Raw genomic sequence first — 21,516 nt, 5'->3', positions numbered from 1 at the left:
ATTTCTCATCTTTATGAAAGCAGCAAATGAATAAAGCAAGTCAACGCAAAGAGGCACAAACAAGGCAAACGATAAAGGTACCGCATACTTGCAGCAGCCCTTTGTTCGAGCGATATATGCAGCCGATATACTATAGGTGTGCGGGCAAAAGAGAGAGAATTGATAGCAATCTGTTTTTTTTTTTACTTGCTTTGTTGTCAGATTTGCTAGCGCACAGTGCGCCTCTTCGATTAGTCGTCCCTTACAGTCTTGGACAGCCCGAGGCGGTGCTTTCAGCCAATGAGCTTTGCGTATGCAGCGCCTTGGACAGAAGTTCACAAGAATGGCTTGGGGGGGCTAGTTGGTAAAGCATCTTGAAGGGTTAGCAGCGCACACAGATGGCGACATAGAGAAGAACAACAAGACGCAGCGTCTTGGACAGTTCTGAAAATTCCGGGACGACAAATCGAAGAGGCCCAGTGCATAAGTTGTCCACCGGCAGACCGAATGGATCGTGCGTGTAAGCCATGTTTGTGCCTTTAGAAAAAGGTTTAGCTCGGAACCAACTCCGATCTCGTTATTTAATAACATGTAAAATGGATAAATGCTCTCATAAAACAAATGCTAGACCAATTTGAATGAAATGTGTAGCATAATATAGAGAAAGCAATATTATGACAACAGGATGAAGTATAATTTAGATTTAGAACCCCACACTATTTTGCCAAATGTGCCTCAAAAAAGATTGGTAAGCTTAGAAAGTAGGAATCTGAAGTTCACAAATCCGTAGCTCTGCATCAAAAAACAGGCAGAGCAGTTCAGTATACTGCATCTGTTAGAGAATCTGAAGCCCACAAATATGATTTATGACTTTGCAGCTTACGTGAGGTTGTTACAATGCTTAGAAATATTTGGCAAATCTGCTACACAAAGCGGCTTACTTGATAGCGGTGTATGATATATCAATTCGGTCCGACTTAGATCCCTTAATAAGTGGTGTTTACAGAATTGCGATAGTTATATTCATAACTTAATTACGAAGATTAAAATTTTGTTAATGGGGTATTTTTTTATGTTTGAAATTTTGACCAGATTGTGTAAAAAAAAGCAGGCGGCTTCAATAAAAAAAAATTTGCTTCCTAGAGTCATCAGATTTTAGCTTTTCTTTCAAACCTAACGGACGTCGAGCAAAGCGGTGCTCTGTACTGTGAACGGAACTTTAACTGAGGCATGTGTTTTCACATTTAGTACTTGGATAACTCTTGTGCGACTGTATAAGGACTACAAAGTGAATATAGTAGACAGTTTAGCGTGCCCGGTATTCCGCTAAACGCAGACGGATCGGGCAGAGTACGGGGCAGGGTGAGCGGGGGTGTAAACGCGAGCGGTGTCCACTGTGCAGCAACCTGGTGGCCCAGACCTGAACCAGACAAACAGAAAGCTATTACTGCAGTGACGAAGTGTATTCTACTTAGCGGTTGTCGAAAATTTAGAAGAGCTGCGAAGAACACACCTGTTTACAGCAACATAGGCTCTGTGCTTGTCTGGCTGAACTCAGCGCCTGCGCCCATCCGGCAAGACGCCCAGTCTGGCTGCGCTTAGCGCAATACCCGACGCGCTAAATGTCTCTAGTTATTCCGTTAGCGGCTTGATCAATACATCAAATGAACTCTTCGTTGCGGCATTGTTATCTCAGTTTCATTATCATCTTGATTGATTCATTGAAGCGACCATATATATATCATTCTTTTCCTTTGATTTAGCCACTCAGCATATGCACACTTGGTCCTTGGCCAATGCTCTGGAATCGGCATATCCCACTATGTACAATTCCTACATGAAGCCTGCTTCTCTCTATTTCTGCATGAAACCTTAACATATAATGTCGGCTCACAGGCATCGATAAAGCGCACCGATCTGTTAATGGAATGGTGATTTATATTTAACGGAGCGTTTTATTTCCTTTACTTTCTTTAATTTAGACATACCGTATGTGCCACTGGGCGTGTGCCTGTAATTGGCCAATCCTCCAGAATGGGTGTGTCTTAATGTGACACATGAGATACAGAATACCTAAACGTTACTTGATACGTGTAGCAATTTTCTGCGCATTCACCTGTCGTCACCAAATTATACGCATCGCCATGTTTTCTTTTTTTTTTTTTCGAAAGTTTGCCCCCCCTCCCCCCAACGCATACCCTATTAAATATGCAAATGTAGGCCTGTTTCGGCAATATACATTTTTAGTGCTCGATCGTTGGTCCCATAGAGGCAAGAATCATAGTCTGGTGGTCTCGTGGGATGAAGGCCCAGTATTTGCAGGTAGTGCCGTCGTGTCTGGTTTAGGCCAGAGCATGTCCGCAACAGCTGTTTGATTGTAGCCGCGGACGCTCGAGCTGGGAAATATGGGCAGGTACCCCCAATTGTCCACGCAGGTGTTGTGGCCAAGCATAGGTGACCGATGGGGCGAGTGCCGCCCCCACATAGAGTCTCCACAATACCACCTCCTCCTAACGGGTAAGGCCACCTGGGAAGCTTGAACCACACGGTGGAAATAAATCTCGTGTGGCGAGGCGGAGAATCTTCTTGCAGTGGAGGAAATTCCCCTTGGGTCACTTGGGAAGGGTACTTCAAAAGTTGGTGGCAACTCACTGTGGGTAGCGGTGTCAGCTTTTATGTGAGTAGAAATAGTACTCCGTGGAATCCACCGTGTCCGAAGCTGACCGGGCATCTATGCAGTCATGCGGCGTATTTCGTCTGCGAAGGGGTGGGTATTGCATGCCTTCCGAATCTCCTTTATGGCCGAGGTGGAGCCAGCGCGTATTATTGTCATTGATATCGGCGGCGCGGAAGCCGCCGTCTCCAAGTTTGTTGCGTCTCGTAGGGCCAAAAGTTCAGCACGAACCGATGGGACGGGAGTTGTCAGACGGTACACATAATTGACACTTATGAATGGTCAGAGCATTTAATTAACCGCTCTACTTAACCCTCGCATCACACAAATTCCAGCATGCGCGTTAAACCTGCATAACATTGCTTTCTTAAAGTATTATAATTTATTTCCTTAATTTTTGCTGTATTACATAAAGCGTCTCTATCTGAATACCTCCAAGGCAACCTAGTATAGCAGATTTCACCGTTGCCATGCATTTATCTAGGAGCTCCCGAGGTAATCGTGCGCTGTTTCGCAACGACGGTAGGCTGATCACATAATTCAGTTGGAAAATGTATGTGGAATTCACTGGTGCAACGCGAGAGCCGTGACCGGTGAGACTCCGGTTCTGCACACGCCGGGTGCCCGACTATATGCTAATACGGTGGCGGCGCCTCGCCTGCCTCGCAGTTTCCCCGCGACGCGCCGGTGTCGACGGTGATGCAGCGGCTGACTCCGGAGTCCGGAGACACGTGCGGAGTCCGGTACCTGGTGCGGTGCTACACGTTGCTCGATGAAGAAGAGACGCCCGCGCAGTGCAGGTAAGCAAGCCCGCTTTTATTGTGCTCTCTCTCTCTCTCTCTCATCGCTTTCCCTTTCATGCACAAACTCGACCGGACTACCAGTTGATCCTTAACAGTTCGATACATTGTACTAAATAAAAAAAAAACATGTCGCAGTCTCGCCCGACAGGCGAAGCATTGATTGCGATAGCAAATTATTAGGCAGCTAGCTATACGACAAAAGTTACAAAAGTAAGGTTAGTTGTTTTATCGGCTATATAAACTGCTGTAAACATTGACTTACTAACTTAACAGGCACGATGCCACGCGCGCACAGGCAAACACGAACATATCTCACAACAACCACGAACCATGCCTCTGATGCACGAAGATTCTGGTCACTGGTTTGGGCCATACGCACAAGCCCGGTCGATGGCGGACGCCGGTGGCGTTCGCGTAAACAAAACGTCGCGCGAAAAGCAAGCGCTGTTAGCCCCCACACTTTTTTCATTCGGCACGTTATCGGGTTCGCGCACGATACCGGCAGCGCCATTAGAGAGTTTTAGAATAGGGGCCCCAATAGTTTGGGGCCCCAAACAGCTTTGCGGGTGTTAGCGTTGGGGCACGTAGGAGTGAAGAGTTTTAGAATAGGGTTTTACGTTTGCGGATAGCGTCTTGCGCTGACAGCGCCACTATACGGCGTCAAAGAAAAGCTATGAGAAATAATTAAATAAAATATACCATTTTATGATTGGAATAATAATTTTGACTTGCGTGTATTTGCGTTTAATTACAATTTAGAGGTTATTCTGTAAGCAGCAAATAGTTGCGCTTAGTTTTGAGCAAACCAACTTTACTAGCCTTCACCAGCCAAGCTTAGCCGTGTTAGGCTTACGAGCCATAAAATCCACAATCGAATTAAAAATCAGCGGCGTCTAATGAGTCAATCTTCATAACACACGCTAGTTGGGAGAAAGCGATAACCGCAGCCACTTCTCCTAGCTTGCGAACTTCACGCGTTACCGCGAATCGAACCCAGTTTTGTGCTAGGTTAGAGCCGTCGCTTCGATGGGTGCCGCCATGTTTGCCGACGCAAAGCTTTTGGGGACGCTATTTGGGCTCCCGCTAAATCGGTGAAATAGCGTTCCCAACGCAAAACCCAAACGCAGTTTGCGTCGTGCGCATGCGCAGTGGCTCCGACGCTATTTCTTTGGGGCCCCAAAACGTTTGGGGCCCCTATTCTAAAACTCTCTATTTTCTTGTCACTGTTACGAAGTGCACTTGAAGCAGCTGGCACAACAGCGCGCTGGCGCGCTCGACTGGAATGCGACGAATGCGAGGTGAAATCACGCGGGGGAGCGTTTCTTTTATTTATGTTTCTTTCTCTTTCCATCAGCCCACGGGTGACAACCATTAGTTCATAAAGCCGTACACATGATTACATTATTTCGAGCCAGCTATCGCTATGAGAAACAAAAAAAAAATAAACGAGAGAAGGGAGACCACAGAGCGCTGCCCCTAGAGCACGTGCCCTTCCAAATTTCGCTTAATTTGGCGCTTCATATTTCAAATCAAATGAAGTCAATTTTATTTCACAATCCTACATGATGTAGACGGCACAGACAAAAAGTCGAAATCGATCCGGCCTGACAAGGGTCTGTGCCTCTTTAAAAATTTGTGTGCAAAAATAAAGACAACGAGAATTGCGGACAGCAACCTCAGCATTCCATTAACACTTCTGAGGCAGAAGATATATAGCGGGGCTATTGGAATATTCTCAGACCCTACCGGCATACGCGCGCACACGCAGCCACAAGCGAGCAAAATAACATAAAGAAAAAAGTGCGTGCGCATTTCCTTCAGGTAGGAATTAAAGCGCGGCTTTAATCCCGACCTCTCGTCTCGTTCAAACGCCGAGGAAGCCCGCGTCGGCTGCGGGCCGAAATTCCCTCTGCCAGGCTTAAAGAAGCTTACAGCCTTCAAATATGGGCCGCGAACGCCAGGAAGAACGTCTGGTTAAAACCCGCGGATTGCTCGGGAAATGTCAACGCAGGTAACGAAAAGGATTCCAACCCGATCGACTTCGTGTGGTAAAGCCCTGTGCAGGCGCATAAAGCAGTGGCGTACGTAAGCATTCGCCGGAATTACATAGTCGAAAATTTTGATTACTCGCTCGCACTAAAAAAAAATTTTGAAGAATAAATTCGGAGAAATGACATCGGTTTGGAGGAGCTATAAACCTGACCGAATTGCAGGCTAGTCAGCCGGAACAGTTGATTTAGGTTAATTAGAAGATGAGCGAGGAAGCATCGTATTATGTTTATCCCGGTAGTTTAACGCCACTTACTTCCTTGTGCACCGTTAATTTTCTTTTGTTTCTTTTCTTACTATAATTTAGTGCTGTATATAGGCCAAGGGCTGCTTGATTGTAATGGGTCACAATAAAATGAAAGTGGTGCCTTCAGTATGCATTACAGGGACAGCTGTGGAGCGTAGAAAAACTGAAGCTTAATAACGATAATTACTAACCCCAGGACATAAATAATAATGTGCGAACAGGCAATATTTATTCGAGAGGCATTGCCGATCTTCAAATTACGGTGAAGCTCCAGCCTTTCACAACTTTTTTTATGGATGTGATCCGGCTCTGCATTAAAACGTAGACAGGAAAGATACGGTTTTATTGGAACGTACATCGGGAAAACACGAGCACGAATGAAAACAGAGTGTAAAAGAGAAATTCGCAGAACTCCTTTTGTTATCGCTCTTTTTACTTCGTACGTCTGCGATTTATTCCTCAATGGATGGCTCACATTTCAGTGCTTTTGCTGCATTCACACAAAGTAATTTGAGTTTATGTTTACTGAAGCGAACCGGAGCTACGGCAATGCTTGCGGTTTACGTTGACGACATGCTAGATTTTTTTTATTCACGGCCACTAGGCGCACTTTCTTATTATCTTTTTATAAGACCGTTTCGTTATCCAATATCTCTACTACCACAGCCTGTTACTTACCCTGGAACTAGTGCATTCGTTGCTGCGACAGACCGTCTTATGAGAACGTTATATATATATATATATATATATATATATATATATATATATATATATATATATATATATATATTGACACCATGCTTGTTAATTTAGTTAGAACAAGTGAATCTTTACTGTTGATACGGCCGATAAAAGTATATATCCTTACTTCGTATGGTTGTCTGCTAATTTGCTATCACAATCGATGCTTCGCCTTTCGGGCGAAACTGCGACTTTTTTCATTCATTCATTCATTCATTCATTCATTCATTCATTCATTCATTCATTCATTCATTTTCTTTAGTTCTCTCACTGATGAGTAGTAGCCAGTGTTTTCACGTGTTAATATGTTCATTTTTGTTGATATTGCGATCGCTTACGTTCCTATTTTCTCCGCAAATTAGGCAGACCAGTAAGAAGCATGCTGCTGCCGAGTTCTCCATCAGGGCCTGGGATTACCCGACCCTACCGCAGAGCCAACAGTTTAGAAGCGTGTTATAGTAGCTGAGCAGGGTTTACAACAAAACGTCGACTTGCTTCCTGTTCCCAATGGTACTGGTTAACTGAGCATAAATGCTATCTCGAGCAGACCAGTTGATCGTCGCTAGGCAAGAACTCATTACCAAACACCGCGCAGCAGGCTGTTTTGTCTCTGCTATTTTGTCAACGTTGACTTTACGAAGGTCGTAGCCAGACTGCGGCAGTCGTAACTGCCGAGTGTTTTACCAACAGCACAAATTGCATATGTTGGCTCCGCCGTTACACTGGAGAAATGTGAATTTGGCGTCGGGCGTTATGGCGGTGGCGAGAGAGAGACTTCCTTGCGTGTCGCTACTGGTTCTGTGCTTTCTTTTTTTTTCTTATTCGTCGGGACTTAAAATCTTTAAATAAAAGAAGGTTCATAAATATGACTCTCGGGACCAGGAAAGGAGACGGAGACGTAATAAAAAGCACGTCATGAAGCCTGGAATATATATATATATATATATAACATTCTTCATAAGCATGGTACTTTGTAGTAGAACAACGTGCAGCAATATCAGAGCCAGCCAGGATATGTGTAACGTCGCTTCGGGTTTCCAGTCTGGCAGTACAAATTACAGGAAGAACCAGAGGTTTCATACTTTGATTGTTTGTTTGAAAACTACACGTTCTAGTGCGCACTTTTCACACCGACATCCGAAAAAAAACACGCTTTCTTTGTATTTTCTTTGGGCGCTTGTGCAGAAAAGCTCTTCGCGAGATTCGTGTCTCCTGGGACTTGATCGCAGCCGTGTTTGAGTTAAGCAAATTAGCCTATTTTGCGTGTATGCTTTTTGATTTATTTCTTCCGGAAGCATAGGCGTACAGGTTCATCTCGTATACATTTATGTTTTTCTTACTACTTTCTCGATTCTTTATTTATTCATTTTTTTACGAACAGTCATTGTGCGAGTACACAGGAAGATGACATTAAAGAAAGGAAAAAGAACGAGAACCTGCTGCAGTTGCTGTGTCGCAAGAGAAAAAAAGTATTAAAGCCGCTGCTCCCTATCTGCCAGAGCTTTAGAAGTGGTTCCGTGTTAGTCTGGGGTAAAGGTGTGCCAGCAGTGATTTTTGAAACCGAATCGAATGCTAATCGAATAGTGCCAAAAGCGAATTGGGTCGAATAACTAATACCTTTCGAATAGTTTTCGAACAATGGATAGCCGTTACCACAATTAATACAAGAACTGTGCTCACATCCCAGTACTCTTAAGTTAGCAAGTTTCTGTTATTACAAAGAACGTTATGACGAGTTGTTTATTAAAAGCACAAACGGAGCATTAAAAGCAAACAAGTAGTTTCTTCACATGCACAGGGATCTTCAGAGAGTGTAAATGGTCGCTCTACAGCCTGAAAAGTATGGCTACATAATTGACGTAGCCTGCTTCACTACGCAAGCTCTAATGCTTTATGTCTATGCTGTGCCCGCGGCAGTGAAAACTTGCCGTACTTTTGCTCCTGTCTTACGTTTACTTGGGCACAGTTGACGTTTCGAAATGTTCTAAAAGTGTTCGAAAACTATTTTCATTTACGAACCTTGAGTATTTGATTCGAAGACCGAATCGAGTAGTATGAAGACCGAATCGAATAGCATACTATTCGATTGGTTATTTAGGAGTTTCGAATATTCGCACACCCCTAGTCGGGGGAAAACATCAGAACACACCAGGAAAGCTCCACACGGGAGCGAGTATTAGAGAGAGAGGAAATGCAGCAAGGAGGTTAACAAGAAGCAAGTCTCCGGTTTGCTACCCTGCACATAGATTAGGGAAAAAATAAAGAAAGCGACGAGGAGAGAGAGATAAAAAAATCAATGAGTGCTACAGGCATGTACTGAGTCTGGTGGATCGCAAGAAGCACAACTGTGCACAACCTTTTTGATATAGAATATGAAGTCACGTCTATGTGGGAGAACTGTCTCTTCCGACAGAGGTTGCTTGTCGAACTTGAGCACAGAGATAAGTGAGCGTCTCTGTGCACAAGAATGCGGGCACTGGGACACATTATGGCAGGTGGTTTTTTCTTCTCCACAGCGATCACAGGCTGTGATGTCGGCCATTCATACGTCACTGGTATTAGTCAGCATGAAATGGTCGCGTCTCCTAAAGGCAGTTCTGATGGTACACGGAGACTTAAGTTATGGTCCGGGGAATGTAGTTGCGGTATGTCTGAAGTTGGGCCCGTTCCAATCAGCGTGCATTGGCGTGAAAATATGCAAAGTTTTCTTGCACCATTCTTCCTTGAAAGCGGTATTAATAAATAGTGGGTTTCTCTGTGGGCTAATTGAGCCGCTTAATCCGCCCAATCATTACCGATAATGCCACAATGACTCAGTAAGCAGAAAAAAAAGGACGCGGCTTCCCTTCTCAGCTAAGGGACGTATCGCTTCCGCAATATCAAATAACAGTTGTTCATGTGGACCAGGACGCAGGGCTCACTATGAACTCCGGGAGCGAAGATGAGTTTTCAAAACAACTAAGGCGTGCTGCACATCTTGCGCTGACGTAACTTCTGGCAGACAACTATTAAAATGAGAGCGTTAAATGTCAGTGACCTAACGAGAGGCCAGATCACTCAATCAGTCAGCGTACGAGCGAGTAAATTAATGCCAGCGACTACATGTTGTTGCCTGTTAACAAGCCACATGAACAAAAATGGATGCGAGATGACTCCGCAACAACATTCAGAACCTCACATGACACCACATGTCTTGCGCTCCGAAAACGCCACCGTCAGCGTTGTCATCGCCTTGATATGTTTATCCTATCGGAAACGTTGCCCCGATGCGAACCATGCTATCGATTTTTCGTTTTACTGTTTTCGAAGTTCCCACCGCTAAGTGTCAACCAACGCTTAGCAGAAGCTTATTTGTGAAGTATTAATGCACTGGGCATGCTAACTACGCAAAGTCATTTGTACCCGTGTCCGCAGAGGATGCTCACCATATGCTGTGGCTTCGACAGATCGGGTACACTTAAAGGTGTCAGAATACGAACAGACCAGCACGAAAACAATGGGCGGTTACTAATTGAAATCGAGTTAGCGGGTCATTTATTCAGTTCCTGCGTGAAGCAGGCCTGCACGCATTCCTTTAATTGCTCTTATATGCAGTGTGGAGTTACGCACGAAAAGAAAGGGGGGGGGGGGGGGGGTGACCTGGAAATTGTGCGCACCTTGTGAAAACATCGCTATACTTCCCCATCAGCAATCTCTCTCTCTCTTTCGTTTCCCTTCCCTTTTTCCCTCGTCCCTAAGCGTAGTGAGGACGTGCCCCATTAAAGCAGTTATTGTCAAAACCTTCTCTCCCTCGATTCGCAGAAGCTGCGTGAACATCAGCATCCGCAAGGTACAGTGCGCCACCACGCCGCGCCCCATCTGCGTCGGCCCGCGGTCGGCGTTGCTCACCAAGGACTTCCCTCTCAACGCCGGCAAGCTGGTGGTGGAGGCGAGCCTCGAAAAAGAGGTGCGCACCGGTGCACATCGCACACGCCGCAGTCGCATTATTATTGTTGTTGTTTTTTTTTTTACTTTTCCCTTTCTGTCTGAAATCTATTTTCATCGTTTGCTTCCGTTCTCGCCTCGTGCTTCAGCACGTTTGCTGTGGTCGCGGCAGTGGTAATATTAGGAACAGGTTCAAGATATTCAGAAAAGGACGAAACAGCGCTTCGATAAGTACACCGAGCTTTGCCATTTTTCTGGGCGTATCATCCTTGTCGCGTTAATTTGAGCGAACCGTTGGATGGATGTCTTGAAACTTTGCGCATGAGAGAAGACGACGCAACCTAGACGAAGGAGGAGCCAAATAAAGAATTTAAATATCGGTCTCCTTTGACACAAGCGGCTCGTGTACCAGCTCGCAACCTCTACAGCTTGTTCTTGTTTATGTTGTACTTAAAACTGTGCCAACGGAAGTACCAATAACCAGCGAATACCGAGAGTGTCATACCACCATTACTATTTATTTCTTAGCTAATTTCAAGTTTAAGTGAACCTCCGTTATATTTTTGCTTTATTCAATTTCTCAAAGGAAATAAAAAGTAATAATGATAAACAGCATAAAAAATCGTCTGCTCCGCCCTATGTATGACGGCTTTAAAGCTGATTTGAAAGGTTTAAAAAAGGAGCCAAATAAATTCAGAACACGGCACTATTTAGGTTCTAAGACTATGCTCTAAACAAATAATACATGGAATGTACTCGCGTACTATCGTAACTAATAAATTGTTAAATTCTAGAAATAAGAAAACAAAGAGAATTCCAGTGAGCTGTTTACAAGTGAGTTTTCGGTCAGGGCTTGTGTTGTAATCTCACGCCTCCGTGTCTTTCGAGCTTTCTTGAAGTATTAAGCCTAACTAGCTAGCCGAAGTCAGCAGAAGAGGTAGACGACAAAGGAAACCTGTCCAACAGGGTGGAATGTGTCAAGAGCCGATCCTTTGGAGCACGTTGAACGCCAGCCAACTAACTCTATTTAACTAACTCACCTTTGCAAGATCTGGCGTAGACAAACCGTTTCACAAGTTCTAGTAAGCCGTTTGATATTACGCCGCGCTTTTTTCCAGAGGCCTTGATTTGCGTAGTTCCTGGCACTCGAACATATGACAAAGTAGGCGCGTATCCGTACCTTGAATCAGTACAAGGCATAGTCAATAGAGAGTGTTAGAACAGCGGCCCCAATAGTTTGGGGCCCCAAAGAGCTTTGCGGGTGTTAGCGTTGGGGCACGCAGGAGTGAAGAGGTTTAGAATAGGGATTTACGTTTGCGGATAGCGTCGTGCGCTGACAGCGCCACTACTGCGTCAAAGAAAAGCTATTAGAAGTAATTAAATAAAATATACCATTTTATGGTTGGAATAGTAATCTTGACTTGCGTGTATTCGCGTTTAATTACAAGTCAGACGTTATTCTGTAAGCAGCAAACAACTAGTTGCGTTTAGTTTTGAGCAAACCAACTTTCCGTGCCTTCCCCAGCCAAGCTTAGCCGTGTTAGGCCTACGAGCCATAAAATCCACAGTCTAATTCGGAATCAGTGGCGTCTAATAAATCAATCTTCATAACACACGCTAGTCGAGAGAAAGCGATAATCGCAGTCACTTCTCCTAGCTTGCGAACGTCACGCGTTACCACGAATCGAACTCAGTTTTGTGCTAGGTTAGAGCCGTCGCTTCGATGGGTGCCGCCATGTTTGCTGACGCAAAGCTTTTGGGGACGCTATCTAGGCTCCCGCTAAATCGGTGATATAGCGTTCCCAACGCAAAACCCTAACGCAGTTTGCGTCTCGCGCATGCGCCGTGGCTTCAACGCTATTTCTTTGAGGCCCCAAAACGTTTGGGGCCCCTATTCTAAAACTCTCTAATAGCAGTGTAGTTAGCGTGCGTTCCCGAGGCCATGAATTTTAGCGAAATGCGTGACCAAATGTTGATTCAAAAGCGCTGAGAAACAGGCTGGAAAACCGTTATCGTAAAGGCAGAAAAGAAAAACGAGGGGAATTAAGGGAACATTACATGTTGTGCACACTTAATTTAGCTTGGTAAACAAATACAGGCGAAGTTAGTGACTGGAGTGCATGCTTGTTGCTTCAAACTACCAGACAGAGCCGGAGAAGAAATAAAGAAAGTTTGACCACCTTGATGGTACTTTACATCACCCTTCCTTCAAAGGAGGTGATCGTAACATCTATTCATCCATTCCTTTGTCGTCCTCTTCCGAATGGCGTACGCGAGCTCTAGCTTTATCAACGTGTGGCACGGTCTTAGCGAATCAGAGTACACGACGACGTTCCAGGTGACGGAGGAACATTGCCTGGTCAAAAACGGGCACTCGCCAGATACCGACGCCCTAATTTTCATCATTGCGCCGAGCTTCGCAGACGGTCGCGAGCTGCGGCACTACCGCGGGAACCCGCGCACCTTTCGTCACCTGCACAGCAAACAAAGCGCGCAAAGCCGCAACGACGCGAAACCATGCATGGCCGCTCTCCGCAACAGACGCGCGCGCGCGCGCGCCCATCTTGTCGGCTTCGCACTCAATCAGCGACGCCCTCGTGGCCCATCACGAGGCGAGCACGAAGCATGGCGCGCGCTCTGCGGCTCTGTCCCGTGCGAAGGAGCACTGCAGCACACAGTCCTCCGAGGACTGCTCCGTTAATTGTCTCACGTTAATTCACACGCCCGAGCGACGCGGCGCAGCCGCCGAGGAAGCGCAAGAAAGCACCGCGCGCGGAATGGGTGGGCGGGCGCCTCTCCGTCCTCCTGGCGAGACGCATGCGTCTCGTTTAAGGCGAAGAAAGACTGCGCTGATTGCGGAAGACGTGAACGGCGCCGCGGCCGAGGCAGCAGGCGCGCCCGCGGGCTTCTGACTCGATTAACGCGCTCGTCAAGGGCGCCTGGCGGTGCGGCCGTGTCGCGGGGCGCAGTGCGGGCGAGCGAGCGCCGGCCAACAAATGGAAATGAATGTCTCCCACGGCGTCGGCGACGAAACGGACCGGTCTCGCGGCACGTGAGAAACCGCACCGAGGCTCGCCACGGAAGGACCACGCGTCCAGCCAGTGCCGCGGTACTGCCGGACAACGGCGGCCGACCGTTGCACGGCACAAGTGGGACACCGCTGCCGCCGCCGCCGCTCGCGATGCCTTTCTACGCGTTTCTGCCTGCTTCTGTTACTTCTACAGTTGGCCTACCGCGACGAGAGCTCCGATGAAGGCGTTTGTTTGCCTTCGCGCTTGCGACCGTGTGCCTTTGACAGAAAGTTGCGTTCTCGGTGAATGTCCTCCCTCATTTACACATCAAAGGAACTGAACACGCCCGCTTTATGCGCCTGCTTCTATACAGTGGCATGTGCCGTTCCTTCACTCTCTCTCTCTCTCTCTCTCTCTCTCTCTCTCTCTCTCTCTCTCTATCGTAACCCTGTTCGTTCACACTTGCTTTTACATACTGTGGCACTCAATTTCATCCATATACTGATGCGATGATCACCTATAGCCGTATCAATATATTTATAGCACGCACATTTCTTCCGTATCACTCGTGCTGAACGAAAACCAGGAGCTTGCGATAGTGCTTTTCCAATACCGGGTGCAACTTTCAGGCGGTCGAGCGAATAGTCATTCACGCCCACTGGGGAGGATGCAGGTGACGGAGAAGTTACTGTGGCACGAAAATCATGCTGCTCTTCGCTGATGCCAGCGCTGATAAATTTGCAGGAATTATTTGTTCAAACAGTACACAGTTTCTTGCTCTCTAGATGAGGCGAGTGAGCGAACGTCGACCTTTCGAAGCCCAATTTGTTTTAATGTATGGAAGTGTGACCACGCCAACCTATGTGAAGGCTGGCTGTTTATTTTTAACCGAAATTTGTGCGTGTCATTAATTACGGATATTTAACTCTAGTTTTCAAGGATCTCTCCTGAAATCATCTAGATTGTCTTTTCTTTTTTTGCTACGGCACAAATAAATATGGAATTACTCCGAAATTAACAGAAAATAAGTGAAGCATTTGCTTTTTCCTTTTTTTTTTCACTTCAGTTAGCATGTGGTCAAGAACCAAACCCACTACTTCGTGCTCATCAGTTGAAGAGCGTCATAGTTTTTGACCCGTCGTGAAGGAAGCCACGAATAAATCTAGACAAACATAAAACTCACATTTGTGACACAGAAAAAAAAATGCAGTTTTTTTCCACCCCTCTTTATCTCTCACAATGAGGATGACACAGAGGGCGCCAAAAGTCAGCCACGCAATCACACGGCGCTATATTCACCGCTCCCGAAAAAAAAAGAAAAAAGAAAAAAAAGATCTTCGCTCCTACCTCAAGGTCGTGGCGTACTAGCGTAGCGTAAGGAAGGAACCAAGAGAATAGGAAAAAGCTTGGTTGATCATTTCCGGTCGCGGAGGTGCTCGCGAGTGTATGGGAGAGTCACAATTAGGCACGGCAGCGGGCGCGCTGTGTACCCGTCGCCTAGCGACCGCATTCCGAACCTAATGGACGCCTCTCCCATGCGACCGTTAGCGGAGCCGCGCGATAATGAATGCAGCGTGTTCTTCTTCCTCGGTGTGTGCGTTCTCGACTTGCAGCACGTTCCTCCCGGGCTTTACACGTCTCGGCGCCGTAATGATAAAGTCTAACGATCCTTTCATTTCGACCCGCAGCAGACGGTCTGTCTGTCTTTATCTTTATTTATTTTTTATTTTTTGCTTACCCCGGTCGTCGCATGCTACGACATCGCTACGATAATGGCAAGGAAGCTTGCAAAGCCTTATTAATAAGAATGAACGCGGCAAAAGATGTCCGTGATACGATGAACAACAGGAAAGAAGTAACTACGACAAGGCGATGTGGAATATTTTCTTTCCTGCGCACTAATCTTCCTAAAAGAAAAGAAAAGATACGAGTCTTGTTAGGCGTTCGTAGTGGCGGTGCGAAATGTACCGTGAGCGGAGGGGAGCCGGCGAAAATTTCCCCATAAGCGCTAATGAGCGAGCATGTATTAGCGATGCGGATACACGTGCTCGGATTGGATCCGCGTCAGCGATGCTCGTCGGGATGATCTTGTTTCCATTCTTCTTTTTAAAACTTATTTCGCTAGTTCGTGGCGATCGCCAATGCGGGACTAATGCTGCGTAAAGGATGCCGCTACGTCGTCAGCATCATTTGACTCCGTATGACGTGGTCAGTTCGCTGCTCCGCTAAGCCGATCACGTCCTCGGACACAGTTTCTCAAGGCAGATAAGGAACCGCATAAACGGCTGATTGCTGCGCTTAATCTCTCACCATTACAGCCTCTAACTTCGGTGATTTCAACCGCAAACGACGCGTAGACTCTGCTTATAATTCTGACCATTACTCGTGCGAACCTAGACGCTCTCAGAGCTGCGTTTTTTTTGCGAATCGCAAAATGTGCACAGCTCATAACACAACGGCAGTCTGAGCAAATGATGACTGTGAACCTGACTGCTTCCGATGGACGTCAGCGGTTTCTTAACGCGTTGATACTTAGTTACCCTCAATTCGTCTCGTTTTATGTCATGTTCACTCAAGGATTCTCCTACAGCATGTATAGTTATTTGTTTGCGGTGGAATAAGTCCATTCTTTTGTCGCGTGTTGCATATGCCGCGGTGCAGTGGACTGCACGAAGCAAGGACGCAGGAACAAGAGAATCGTACGGCAAGGACTGGCACCAGGCCAGGGCCCGTATTCACCGAAAACGTTCTTGCACTAAAATTGTTCCTAAAATCAGGTGTCAGACAATCTCACTGTTGGACTTGTATTATTAGCGAAGGCGTCCGGCCAATAAATACTAAGCTGCTCTAAGGAACGAAAACTTTGCGAATACGGCCCCAGTTTTTTTTTTTTTTTCTTAGACAAAACGACCAGACGCGAGAGTGACAGTTCAACGTGGCGATGAAGCTGACAGAGGTTATTTCGGCAAAGCGCCTGGATTTCTTTTTTTTTTTCGCAGAAAATAGTCCAGAGACCTTGAAATATTACACAATAAGACTTTGTTTCGGGCTCTAACTGGTTCAATACGACACTACGTAATTACTCAACTAGCCCAAAACAAAGTATTCTTCCATTTGTCTATTCTTGGACTGGTGTACGAGTTGATATCATTTTGAATGTTCTGACTCTGTGCTGTGTAAGAAACACAAACGCTGTTCACACGACACATAAAAATGAGATTCGAATCTTGCGTACTTTTACGTTTATTTGCATATAATGTCCATATGAAGGAGATGTCATTTATGGACTTAACGTGGAACCATAGTACAATAGTTTTTCAGCAAGCAGGATTGCCAGTTGAGATAACTTGCGCAGTGAGAAGAGAATAATTCCTCGTTCTAAAGACTTATGAACGTAATACTCTTGTTTTCAGCTCTACTTCCACGGCGAAGAAATTGTGGTTAAAGTGAACGTCCAGAACCAGTCCCAAAAGACGGTGAAGCACATCAAAGTTTCGAGTAAGTGCACGTCTCTCTCTTCAGTGCCGGGCCACGGTGTTTGCTCACTAGACCTCCTTTACATTAGTACGTGTGCCTAGTGTTCTGCCTTGATTTTAGGTAAATAATGGGAAAAAATTGGACAGCACAAGCGCCTTCGAAACCTTTCAGAAATCGTGGCATCCAGTTTATTCACTCACCATTCTACATAACATCATCTACAGTTTGCATACCACAATCTGCTTTTAAAGGAGGTACTCCTTTAAAAGCAGATTGTGGTATGCAAACTATTTTTTCCGCCGCCGTTCCATTGCCAGCTTACAATTTATTTATTTATTTATTTATTTATTTATTTATTTATTTATTTATTTATTTATTTATTCAGTACCAACAGGCGCCAAAAGGCATTACAGGGCACGGGGGGGAGGGGAGTGGGGGCTGCAGTCAGCTATAAAGGTTCGCAAAAAAGTTTTTCCGCGCAACGTGTCAGGCAAAAAAAGAAAAGAACGGTCACGCCATACATCTTACCACCATCACGTGGTCGTTCACGAAACGTAGCGCATCCAGCCGTCCTCGTTTGCGTACTGTCACTTTTGGGTCTTCTGTTTTCCTCGAACCACCGGAGACTGTAACATTTCTTGCGATATCGCGGCCATAAGCAGTTCATCTGCCTTCACGGTAGATGTTGCCTCTCATCACTCGTTGTGACGAAGTAAACAGCACATTGTATTTTCAGTCTCGTAAGTTGTAACCCGTTATACAATACACCCCGGAGGGGTCTCTAATGTGATCAAGTAAAACTGAGACTGCCTACAAGGAACACTACGTGAAAGATCACACAGAGCACTAAACTTGCTTTTACTGGTCAGTCGAGTTTCACATTTTCGCGCTTATCAACTCACCCACCTCAAATATCTACAACCTCTCCTGCTATGCTGTTGCATTCACTTTCGCGCGATTCACTGTATTTCTCGGTTGTCCAAACAATGGCACGGATTCTCAAGCGAAATGAGCGAACTATCTTGTATCCGTAACGCATAGCATTGGGTTTTCTTTCTGCCTCCCACTCTCTTACGCAGTCCTCCAAGTCGTGGACATCTGCATGTTCTCTACGGGCCGCTGGAAAGTTTGTGTCGCTACGGCAAATGGAAGGTGAGTGAATTCTTTCTGTGTCTCCACTCGAGTTAAACTCATGAGCAAACTGATTCTGTAGCACAGACGAGAACCAACTGACGCATCCTCAAACTCATTCCTAATAAACGCAGCTCGTTTAAATTTACTGTATAGAAGCTACCTGGCACAGGGCAAATAGATATGCCCACCTTCTTTTCCACCAAAGGTTACCGTTTCTGAAGTAATATGCCTATTAGCTTAGAGTACCAGCACGTTACGATGAGTGTGACGTACTCTAGATACACTAATAACAAAGGGGAAAACAGAAGAAGCATTCACCAGAATGCATTCGAAACATCGAAAAGGACGTCAAAACTTGTCCGTGCTCATCTCTAGATTCCCAGTGGCGTTCTTACTTTCTTGCCATATTGTCCTCCAATTTGCATCTCCAGCATAGTGTATTTGTCCGGGACACACAACACGAAGCTCACGTCGTAGCGAGTGAAATCGAAGTGTACATTTCAGGACGGTGAAGATACATCGGCACGCGAGGAGGGAAAAAAAAAGGTTCCGGGGTGTTGTGGGAATAAGAGAGGCGACAAACTTGACCTGGCGCGAGACCTTAAACGCACTGTGCAATACGAGCTTCACTTTTGCAGCAAGGACGACTGCCCCGTGCTTCCCGGCTCGACAGTGGAGCGCCGCGTGTCGGTGACACCATCCCTGGAGGAGAACCGCCAGAAGTACGGCGTCTTCGTCGAGAGCTACAAGGGCGACGACATTCACTGCCTCGCTTCTTCCACCATGTGAGCGTTCGAACTATACGACGTCTCGTAAAGGTCCCTTGTGCGGTGTTTCTTCTGCGTTCCATTTTGTTACCAGCAACGATGACTGAAATGCGAGCACCTGCATGGAAGGCGGACAGCTCAAAATTTCGTTAAGATCTTCCTGCGAAATACTGTATAAACGATCGAGAGTGTAACTTGCTGCTGCTGTTATTGTAATCCCATTTATCTTTCGAAATGAAAAAAAAAAATGTTCTAACGAGGCGCACACTATGCAATATTGTAACGTGGATTTCTTTTTTTCTCTTATTTCGGCGTTCTCGCTGGGTGCGCTTAGTTGCATAACAATGTAGTTATTGCACTGCTGGAGCGGTAGTAAAATGAATTGGAGCTATTAGATTGTCTCTGTCCCCTACGAGAGGGAAAGGAGCAGATCGATGTGCACGGCGTGTGTGTGTGCGCGCGTATGTATATATATATATATATATATATATATATATATATATATATATTATAAGTCAACAAACAAGAACGCCCATGACAACATGGGGAAAATTACTTGTACTTACTGATTAAACTAAAGAAGTAATAAATTAATGGCAATTAAAGTGGGTGAAGTGGATGAGCATCACACGCGTAACGCGAAGACGTGGGTTCGTTCTCCACCTGCGGCAAGTTGTTGTTTTTTCATCCACTTCCATTTCTATTAATTTATCATTTCTCTAATTCAGTTAGCAAGTACAAGTAATTTCCCCTGTGTTGTCCTTGATGTCATTGTTTATTGGCCTCTTATATATATATATATATATATATATATATATATATATATATATATATATATATATAGCCTTTGCTATTCTTCCCCTGGAAACGGGAAGAAAGGACAGGCTTCACGCGCGCTTAATTTGCCTGCTCACAAAAAGAGTAAGCAGTGACTAAGCTGGTGAAAGCACAGCAGCTGACGCGTATCGAGGCCGAGGTAAAAGTACTCGTTCGTTTTGCTAGCCCAAAAAGAAGAAGCAAAAGAAGAAAACCACACCCGACACGAAAGCTGGTAGAGACAAACCCATATGCAGCAAGGATGCATAGGCTGTGGGTTTCGGCAATACTGAAGATAAGGTAAACGTCAAAGCGAGGGGACGATGTACAATCAGCTTTTGAAGTTGCACAGAATTTCGAGGAAACCGAATCCCGGAATAACCAAAAAGCGGATTCACTCCTTTTGGAGCGCAGCTCTTAGGTGCACGTTGCTGCGGCGAGCGTCGGCGTCCTCGGCGTAACCAAGCGAGCGAGCACAGCGAAGCATGAAAGAGCGAACGCGGAGCGTAGCGGGTGGATAAAAGACATCAAGAGAGCGCGAGAAGGAAAGCGGAGGAGGATGGTGCAGCGTAACCATGACGTGGAAAGCGGAGGAGGAGGGTATGGCGAAAGCGTGGGAAGAAAAGCGGAGTGCCGCGCAAGAAGGGCTCTCCGGCGACGATAGCTACGAGATGGCACCAGAGTAGCACGCGTCGTCTGTTCACCGACGACGCTACCGATACCATATATAGAAACAAAACGCTGCATGTGCGGAGATATGTCTGCGGTGGCTGCTGGGAATCGCGCCCGCGCGTCACCCACGCGCTGCCTCTCACGGTCTCCCAATTGGCGAGGCAGTCACGCCACACTTCGCTCCGTTTGCAACGTGCCGCGCAAGACAGATTGTCCGAGTCAGCCAATATACCGCGAAATGAAAACACGTATAGAGCTGCGCTTAATTTTTGCATTATGAAGTATTGTAATCGTCGGTAAATATTTTGATTTCTTTTTTTTTCTTTCTTGGGGGGGTGGGTGTAAAGAGAGACGTTTAAACCCTAAAAGTAATTAAATATCAGTCAATTATTCGACCTGTAAGGTAAACGAGGAGCGGTCGGCCAGTTTTTTTACTTTATTTTTCTTTTCTTTTTGGCTAAAGGCCCAGCGCTAAGAAATTAACAGGCTTTGCAATCAGAGCGTGAGTGTTGTGTATGGTGAGCCTCTTTATCGCGTGTTTGCTGCCATAGACGAGACTCCCCGAAACTTCGTACATACGCTCCTAAGTTTACGACTTTTGGAATGCACGGATTAAAAAAAAAACAAAAAAAAACGCGTGAGAATAAAGCGGAGCCTCGAAGCACTGATCTGTGCGTGGAAGTGTCCAATAATGTTGTCGATCTTTATCTCTTGGCACGGTATTAAGCCCCGACGGCAAAGCTTGTCGGCAGGACTTGATACTCTTCCCCAACGCGGAGTGCGTAGCCCTGCATCTTTCTCGCTGCTGCCTGTTTTCAACGATGCGGGCAGAGCCACGTGTGCGTGTTTAGCTTAGCGTGGCTCAAGCGTACATCGAAAACTGGCGTACGCTAACGACCCCGCCTTCATTTACTCTGCTCGCAGCATCTCGGACCAAGCCAGGAAGAACCTGTTCGGCATCGTCGTCTCCTACGAAGCGAAAGTGAAAGTTTATCTCGGCACGCTGAGCTCCCTTTCGGGGTGAGTGAAATCCTGCTACTAGGGTACTGCTCCCGCAGCCCTCTGGCGGGGCTGTTTTTCGATGCTGCATGGCTCATTTCGGCCGCGTCATAGCTTAACGGCACGAGGTCGCCATCGGCCGGATTAAAGGCAAGCGCGGTAAACAACGCAGACGGTATACATGGCGCCTAAATAACGAACCCCCATAAGTTTCGGAACGTAT

The 21,516-nt window shown here is 46.1% G+C and overlaps 1 protein-coding gene across 1 annotated transcript in view; it reads left to right on the top strand.

Moving 5' to 3' along the window:
- The window catches only part of LOC126541978 (phosrestin-2-like), a 375,838-nt gene that overhangs the window by 340,241 nt on the left and 14,081 nt on the right, over window positions 1–21,516 (top strand). Inside the window, exons 6-11 of the mRNA XM_072286138.1 lie at window positions 3,323–3,453; window positions 10,295–10,439; window positions 16,842–16,926; window positions 17,985–18,057; window positions 18,678–18,824; window positions 21,219–21,314. Of these exons, the coding sequence (XP_072142239.1) occupies window positions 3,323–3,453; window positions 10,295–10,439; window positions 16,842–16,926; window positions 17,985–18,057; window positions 18,678–18,824; window positions 21,219–21,314 (677 nt within the window). The remainder of the gene's footprint in view (window positions 1–3,322; window positions 3,454–10,294; window positions 10,440–16,841; window positions 16,927–17,984; window positions 18,058–18,677; window positions 18,825–21,218; window positions 21,315–21,516) is intronic.

Source organism: Dermacentor andersoni, chromosome 2, assembly GCF_023375885.2.
Source record: "Dermacentor andersoni chromosome 2, qqDerAnde1_hic_scaffold, whole genome shotgun sequence".
In the NCBI taxonomy this organism is placed as follows: Eukaryota; Metazoa; Arthropoda; class Arachnida; order Ixodida; family Ixodidae; genus Dermacentor; species Dermacentor andersoni.
Note: the sequence above shows the minus strand (reverse complement) of the source record. Positions and strands in the feature narration are given on the sequence as shown.